General features: G+C 35.3%; 1 protein-coding gene across 1 annotated transcript; it reads right to left on the bottom strand.

Annotated features, from left to right (window-relative positions):
• Positions 1 to 431: 431 nt before the first annotated feature.
• Positions 432 to 7,999, bottom strand: LOC105773315 (cullin-4). Its single transcript, XM_012595089.2, has 17 exons — positions 7,473 to 7,999; positions 6,251 to 6,366; positions 5,806 to 6,152; positions 4,790 to 4,970; positions 4,468 to 4,590; positions 4,097 to 4,384; positions 3,837 to 3,962; positions 3,598 to 3,699; positions 3,348 to 3,401; positions 2,385 to 2,491; positions 2,207 to 2,267; positions 1,987 to 2,118; positions 1,733 to 1,870; positions 1,553 to 1,633; positions 1,293 to 1,373; positions 1,098 to 1,178; positions 432 to 826 (listed from the first exon to the last, which is right to left on the bottom strand). Exons 1-17 carry the CDS (start codon positions 7,789 to 7,791, stop codon positions 713 to 715), a joined length of 2,451 nt encoding a protein of 816 aa, XP_012450543.1. The 5' UTR covers positions 7,792 to 7,999; the 3' UTR covers positions 432 to 712.
• Positions 8,000 to 8,459: the final 460 nt, after the last annotated feature.

The following is an 8,459-nucleotide window of genomic DNA, read 5'->3' as shown; positions in this document are numbered from 1 at the left end:
AAATATTAGTTTTAAAGTATTTAATAATTATTAATTTTACATATTTATTATACATATATAATTATAGTATTAAAATATTTTATATTAAATTAATGATTTTAAAAATTTATTTCACTTTATAGTTTAACATAAAAATTTATTATTAATCACTTCTATTAATAAAATTTTAATATATTTTCAAAAAAAATAAATATTTTTTTTATTTTTAGTAACATAAAATTATGTTAATATCGAATTTATATCTAACTCAAGCCAGATTGATCTTGGGCTCAGATCTATTACAAGCTCGGGTTTCTCGAGCTCGGCTCTATTACAGGCTCAAGTTTTCTCAGACTCAAATCATTACCGATTCAAGTTCGAATTGACACGGGCAGCCAAAACCCTCCTGCTTTTTACTAGTTACAGGAAAATCAAACAAGGGAAACCACAAAAACATCCAAAAATGCAGCATCTTATTTCGAGTGCCTGTAGTCTCGTATGGTCTGTCAAGTCCGTTAAAAAAAAGTATCAAAACAGATGCTAATATGCTTTACAATTACAGTAACGATCGCAACAAAATAAATACTACAAGCTACTGTACACGGATCTGACAGGGGATTTCAGCTCCAGCCTCTTGGATAAGACTTATCCAAAGCTTCCCGTGTCATTTACCAGGAGATATCTATCATCAAAGGAAACAAAAGGATGAAAAGAATAAAATAAAATAACAAGGCTATGCCAAGTAATTGTATATTTGTGGGTTGTTCTTGTCCCGCTCCAGGTACTCCCTGTCAATGAGAGATTCGATCCTTTTCTTCAAATCAGCCGGTTTTATGGGAAACTTGAGCTGTTCAATAAAAGAAACTTATTCTCAATACAAGTACGTTCAAATGTAACTTAAAAACACATTATCCCCTTTGATGTTTGATCCACTTTGTCTGGAGATCATCAATTGCCAAGGGTACAGAAGAGTTGTTACTGGCATGAATGCATGATAACTCTTTGATAAAAACCAACTTCCACTTTCATTTATTTTTGGCTACGATTGTGACAAGATGTTACTCGGAACTCTCTAGAGATATGTTTTGTTAGAATGAAAAAGATAAGAAAATGCTTACCTGTTGGAAGAGTTCAGTTATCAGAAGAGTGTGACTCAACACCTTCCTGGTCTTCATTATCCGAACAATAGCAGCATCAACCTGCAATAAATCAAGCAACAATCCGTATGTTTGGTTAAGCTGAACATGAGATAGCCTTCTGTTCTCTTATTTTACATTTTTGATTGATGGATAAAAAGGAAGTGAAAAATGAACCTGATATTGACGGTCTTGAAATACTCTTTCAGTAGTGCTTGTGTTCTCCTCCACTGTCTCTTTCATCTGGATAGCATTTACCTGCATTGCAAAAGGAAAGGTCAACTTGATGCCGTATCATGTCAGTGAAGCAAATTCATCAAAAACCTTCTCTATGGGAATTCAGCGGAATGGCATACGAATAAGCATGACAGGAATTCAGTTTGATCTTTCAAAAAAGTATTTACCAGCCGGAATCTTGGAATTGCAAATAAATGTACCTTTATACGATAGAGAGGAGCAGTAAATCCATCATTGAAAATGAATGAGTCATTATCTTCTACATCCCTCCCTTTTGGCAACTGCGGCACACATTCAGAAAAGGGATAAAGAAAATGAAATGAAGGAAAACAAATATCATACCAACTAACCAGCACAAAAGGCATGGTAAATGGGCATACCTTTTGTAGGACTCTTACTTTCCCACATGCAAGGGACTGCAAGGTCCTTCTCAATTCCTTGTCCTCTATGCCAGTAGAGTCCTTAATGTCTTGAAAGCTAAGCTTTTGGGCATCGTTGAACAACATCAGAACTACAGTCTAGAGGGAAAATGGAGAAAACCCAGAAAAATGTTAGAACTTGTCTGCTTCTAGAGAAAATTCGAAAAGAGAACATAGTGATAGAATAATGGTCACTGAGACAGCAAGAGACAAACCTGGAATAAGGAAACTGCCAGCTCCTTTTTACCTTTTGGAAAATCAGCTTTCAAGACACAATGACCTAATGAATTTTGCCACATTAGGCGCCTCCCACTGTACTTACTCAAGTAGAACTCCTTAAAGATGTCCTGTTACACCAAATTCTCAAAAAGTGTTACAATTAACCTTTTTAAAAGGTGTAACAGTTGAAATTTCATCCCAAAGACCAAAGCAAACCTGATAGACATTAAGTTCATGAGGAAGCCTAACACCCATGGGTGGATATGTCGGCCAATACCTGCACCGCCCAACAACCAAAATAGAATTAAATACCAACAAAGTAAAATACCTCGACAAGAAACTAATTAATCATGCATTTATGGTTTAATTCAAATAACAATGAAATAAGATTTACCCAGTTGTCAAGACATGAACGCTCATCTCAATTCCAGATGGAAGCTTTGTTCTGGCCTGGGATGACTGCTTGAATGATTCATTTATTTCCTTTGATAGTTCAATATCCTGTATAAAAATCACAAAATTCACATTCAATACAATTAAGGTTCACTTTGCAATTTATATAACGCATCAAAGAAAACAGGCATGTATATCCACACAGAAGAGAAAGAATTCTGCCTGAAAACTGATAACAGACATTTAAAATGAAAGAATCCTCCAAATTCATCCTCCCACGTCATGTTCCATAGATAATTTCCAGAAAGAGCAAGAACTCTTTGAGATGAAACCACAAACAGAAAGATCAATCCAAGAACATGAGGTGATTTAATTACAACCACAAGTCCATAGCTCTCGTTAAAAAGAAAAGGCCCATAGTTCTAATCTGTGGCAACGATTGCATTAATATCACAATCAAATTTATCTCATATCACTAGTTTCCTCAAACTGGAATTCAAGTGCAAGTTGCAATAGAATCCAGTCACATAGAAATAAGTATTAGACAAAGTCCAAACATTTTGCAGATTGTTGAACCGACCTTGACCAATAGCCAAGTAGGTAATCCAAGATATAAAAGATTAATTCTCTTGCAATCCTTTTCTTCTCTTCTCACATGATTCTATTACTTCAATAATTATTTGCATATTCTATCCTCAACGAACAATTAATTTGATATATATTATTACATACAAATTGCAGGGTTAATTAATTAAACTCTAGTCGTGAGGGACAACGATTTGGAGTTAATACCACTACCAAAGGAGTAAAAATATCGTTAGCGATTATTGGAGTTACTGGATTGCCCATGTTTACAGAACCCAGAAGGCACGAGTTCAGTCTATCCATGATTAGAAATTCCAATGGCAACACATATTGAAAACATTTCTAGGAAAAGTTTATATAAATAGATATAGTGGCAGACCTTGAACATTCCTTCAAGTTTGTTTGTAAATTGACTGCCACACTCAGTCTTCAGCTGCAGCATCATAACAATGTAACAATTCAATACAATCTTTAGACGGAAAAAAATACCATTTTGTTAGAGTTCAACCTAAAACCAATTGGTAATAGGTGGAGGAGCTCAACTTTAATTCAAGGCCACAGGAAATCTAATACTTACAAATGTGGGATAACACCGTTTAACACATTGATTCAGAAAAGACTATACTGACCTTAGTAATCATAGATTTCTCTGCGTCAATAGAAGCACTCTTTCCTAGAAGCAACCTTTTTGCAAGATCTTTCTTATAAAATGCTTCAAAGACATCCTTGCCCTTGATTACCAACAAAACATCATTCAAATCTCTAGCATTAATTTGTAGACGATAGAAAAAGAAATACACAAAAAGAATACTTTTATTTGACACAAACCTAAATATAACATTTCTTATTGGGAAAACATGAACTCTACCTGGATGAACCTAAATAAAACCAAAGCTTTATCAAGTGTACCCTCTAATTCCTCTTCCGAAGTACCCTTATTACCAGCACGGAGCTTTTCATCCAGGAACTTTGCAATCAGCTCAGCAGGTCGGTTCTATTAAATATGGCACAATGTTGAACCATCAGTTGTTTTGAAAATATGGTAATCTAAAATGAGGAATATTACTTAACAAGAATGCAGTTTAAAAATAAAATGATCTCCCAATATAAAGGACAAAAGATGGCAACCTGACGAAGATTAATTAGATGCTCAAAGGAATCCTTGATGGTGTTGCCAAATGCCTCATTCTTGGAAAAGCTTTCTTCCCATATTGAATCAAGCGAAGCTTTGAATTCTAACAAGGAAGGCACCATGTCCTTGTCTTTCTCTTCATCCATGACAATGACTTGCCCAGTTCTCCGAATATATGAACTTATTGCCTGCCGGAGTGATTCAAGGGCATTGACCCTTGAAAATAGTGAGTACATTCTCTGAAGGTCCTCAAGACGACGCCCATCCATCAGCATCACAAATCCCTGTGGAAATTAGAAATATATAAAATTATTAAAATTATGCAATTACAAGCAGGTATTCAAAGTTCAGTGAATCGCAGTCACACCTTATCAAGAATAGCAGGTATATGCCGTTCAAGCAGTTGCTTTTCTGCTGTTGCTATAAGTGGCTTTCTTGTAAGAGCATCCAGGTAGAGTACACATCTTTCATGTTCTTCATGCAACCTCATCTGCAAGAATACACCCAATATATCACAAACATAAATTTACCATAATTCTTAAGAGGGATAAACATGCATATTCCACACAAAAATGGAATAATATGATATATTAACATTGTTATTAGAAGGATAAAATATGTACAATTCAAAATACAGAGCACCACAGCACCAGTCACTGCTAATTGCAAACATAAAATATGAAAAGCACCTCTACATGCTTCAGGTAATCTGGAACATCAGATTGCTGCATGTATTTCATTCCTTCGGCTGCATAAAACTCAGATGTGCACTCCAGGAATGGCTTCTCAAAGCTTTCAGAGTAAATACCTAAAGCAGTAAACATCTTCAAAAGATGGTTAAGGAGAGTCCTATCAACCGCTTCACCTAACCTGCATGATCAAAAACAGAAAAGCAGTGGGTGGGTTCCAAGATGCATATTCAATAAACACGGGAACATCAGAATTGAGCATCTGACATCATTCACAAACTTAGGTAGCTAACTCAAAATAACAAGGGAAGATGTATGAGATTTAAAAGCAATAAAGCAACATGACAATGAATTCCCCAACAATTTCTGGATTTTTCACAAAATAATTGTATCTAAAGATGATTAAAATGAGCTACAAAGAAAATGATTGACAGTAAGCTACAGTTCAATTGATCAGACATTCTAACCAGCCCTTCAAGAGACTTCTTTCCACAATAGAAATATGTTACCACCTCTTTCTAGCCTTTTCCAGGTAACTAGAATCTTATGAAATAGGCTGGTAAAACCATAGAAGTAAACCAAAGAAGGGAATAAGGACATTAAAACAACTTATGAGTTAATTCAACTTGACTGATACTCAACATGTTGCAGGTTGACTTTTTCAACTTTTACCACCACTAATTCTTGTGCAGAAAATACAGCCTGATATCAATTTGGTTTGAAGACATTTAAAACAAGTTGAACATAGCATTAATTTATCTAGTACACTTTCATCTGCCAGTACAATAGCAACCAATGGGTATTTATTTTCAAATTAATATTCGTTTCACCCAAGACACCAAAAGATGGATGGTTCATCCTTAAGTTTTGCAACACCTAATGATACCCAATTTGTTACAACATCCATCTATAACTATCATGCATCTTTGGCATAGGTTAGGTTGAGACTTTGAACATGAAAAAAGGGACTACGATAAAGGAGCTGTATATTTTAAATTAAAATTCATTAGAATTACCTCTCACCCTCAATCATTCTCAAAAGACCCGTGACAGTTTTGTGCTCAACTTCAGGAGCCATGGAAAGATGTTTACGGAAGAGCTGCAAGCCCATGTCCCACAATGAACGTACATTCGGGGTTTGTTTAACATATGTTCTGTCTAGATACAAGGCTATACTACGAATCATTAACATTTGATCACAAAGATCTTGCCAACATTTCTCAACAAGTGATAAGAAAACAACCAAATCTGGGCTTTGCCCAACCAAAGATCTTAGTGCTGTAGATATATGTTCTTCACACTCTTTTTCAATGCGTTGATAAAGGCTTCCCCCCATCTTGTGCAGGCACAGATCATTGACAGCCTGAAGAGAGCATGTTCAATTATCAAGAGGCAATATTGCTAACATTGCAAATGGCTATAATAATCAAAATAGAGAAAAGAAGAATATGTGAGACTTGCCTGGTAAAGCTTCTCTAAGTCACAAGAATCTGGTCGCTTCAAAAATATGGCAGTAATGGCTGACTTCAGCGTTGCCCATGTCTCCACCTCAAAATTTGTAGGCAATGTTGGTTTTGCTGAAAAAACCAAGACAAGAAGTTAAAGTTGTATCAGAAACCTTCCTGAATATGGTCCTAAATAGCCTTCTTGTAAGCAATGCCCTTCTAGTTTCCTACAATTAGTACACATAAACCACATAGAATCGGATGTAATTTGATTTGAAAATATAAAACAAATTTCAATCCTCATTACACTTCCTCTCAAATAAACTTACTAATAATAGTCACCAGCTAAATAAAATCCATTTTCAGTTGTTTAGGAAGAACTGGTTATACTTATGCAAGTATGCATCATAGATGCTTACAGAAAATAGTCTAAAAGGGGACAGTAATGAACTTTTCAAAAAGCTCAGGGGTTTCAGAGGATAGCTCCAAACCACATTCACGCAACATGATCCCTTGATAAATTAACAGAGAAGGCCAAACTGAAAAACCATCCAAAAAGGAAGTAAAGATCGCTCAAAGCTTTCAAGTAGAGCTACATAAGTAGTAGTCCCGCATCTCAAAGGTAAAAAAACATAAAATGTAACAAGGATTTTGCTAACCAGTGTCCTGATGGCACTCTTTGAGGTTAATATATATAGTAACATCTTTCATCAAAAGCACTGAAAATGATGAAACTATCCTAAAGGCACTCATTTAACAAAACCCTTTAAACTAACAAATCAAGCAGGACCCTGACCTAGTTTAACATGAATAATCTTGCCTCCCAAAAATCGATGTCAATTTCAAATTATAATAAATAAAGGGTAAAATCTTAGCAAATGGTTGAAATCGTGACCGCATTACACTGGAAAAAATGAACAGTTCTGATGATCAGCTAATAGACCTCTATGAAACCTTAGGTAGAAGCTAGGATAGGATTGAAAGCACTAGCCTACGAATAGATCTCAGTAAGACAAAAAACAATAAAATGATTTAACCCGTAGCAAGGTCCTAATTTCTAAATTCACCTCCTATAATCCCTAATTTTTCATTCCAAAAGCGACCCAACAAACAAAGTCACTAAAATTCTAAGACCAAACTCTCAAATCAACTAAATAGGGCAACTTTACAAATGACCCAGAAAATAAATTTCACAAAAAAGAAAAAAGAAGAGAGAAATCAAGAAAAAAGAACCCAACCTTTAACGAGTTTGATGACAAGCTTTTTGGCAGGTTGAGGAGGGGTAGCCTTTTTGCGAGACAAATTAGCGGCGGCGGGAGTACGAGCATCGGCGGACTTGGAATCATCGTGGAGGGGCATAGATGAAGGGTCAAAAAGGACGTTGTTATCGTCTTGGTTGTTATGGTGATGATGGAGGCCGTTTCTGTTTGGGTCGAGGGAGCAAGCAACGGCTTGGGACTTGGCTTTCTTCATTGGAGGTTGGAAATGAGGCGAGGAAGAAGAAGAAGAAGAAGCAGTGACGTTGGTTATAGAGCGTTTGGTGGGGGGGAGAGACATGAAAGTGATCAACAGAGCATTGTAAAATCTTCAGCTCCTTCGCTTCCTTTTGATTTGGGATAATGTTGCCTTAATAATGCCTTATACACACAGGAAAAAGAAGGAAGATTTGAGAAGGCAGCACAGCAAAGCAGCAAAAGATAAAAATTTGTGAGTGAGAGAGGAAGAGAGAGAAAGATTATAATAAAAAATGGTTTTCTTTTTCTTTTTTTCTTTTGTAGGTTTTATTTATTTTTCTTTTAAGCGAAAGAAACAGGTCTGCTTTTTTTTTTTTTTTTTTTAGTTTTGATGGTTTGGTGGTGCAGGCTTAATATTGTTCCTTTTTTTTTTTAATTCTAAATATTCGGGATTTATTGTGGCTGTCTCTTCCAATTAATACCTACTAAGTACAACCTGCAATTCTTTTTCCAGCTTAATGGTTTTGATTAGTTTAAATAAAATTATATTAGGTAAAAATATATTTTGTTAATTGTACTTAAAGAATCTAAACTTTTTTTATCCAATTAGATACCTAAATTTGGTCTTAAGATTCAATTTGGTACTTAAAGTTTTTTTTCTAATGCAATTAAGCATCTAAACTTGGCTTTCTAGTTCAAATTACCACCTAAATTTGGCTTCATAGTTTAAACTGACTCAAATGAGTCATTTACCGTAACTACTGATTTGGA

This window comes from Gossypium raimondii, chromosome 6 (genome assembly GCF_025698545.1).
Source record: "Gossypium raimondii isolate GPD5lz chromosome 6, ASM2569854v1, whole genome shotgun sequence".
Taxonomy (NCBI): Eukaryota; Viridiplantae; Streptophyta; class Magnoliopsida; order Malvales; family Malvaceae; genus Gossypium; species Gossypium raimondii.
Note: the sequence above shows the minus strand (reverse complement) of the source record. Positions and strands in the feature narration are given on the sequence as shown.

What these genes read in the sequence shown, in the direction of transcription:
- LOC105773315 (XM_012595089.2), bottom strand. Translation starts at nt 7,791, where the DNA reads ATGTCTCTCCCCCCCACCAAACGCTCTATAACCAACGTCACTGCTTCT. An exon ending in TACCTGCTATTCTTGATAAG is followed by an intron (nt 4,385 to 4,467) that starts GTGTGACTGCGA and finishes TAATTTCCACAG; the next exon opens with GGATTTGTGATGCTGATGGA. An exon ending in TAACTGAACTCTTCCAACAG is followed by an intron (nt 827 to 1,097) that starts GTAAGCATTTTC and finishes TTTATTGAACAG; the next exon opens with CTCAAGTTTCCCATAAAACC.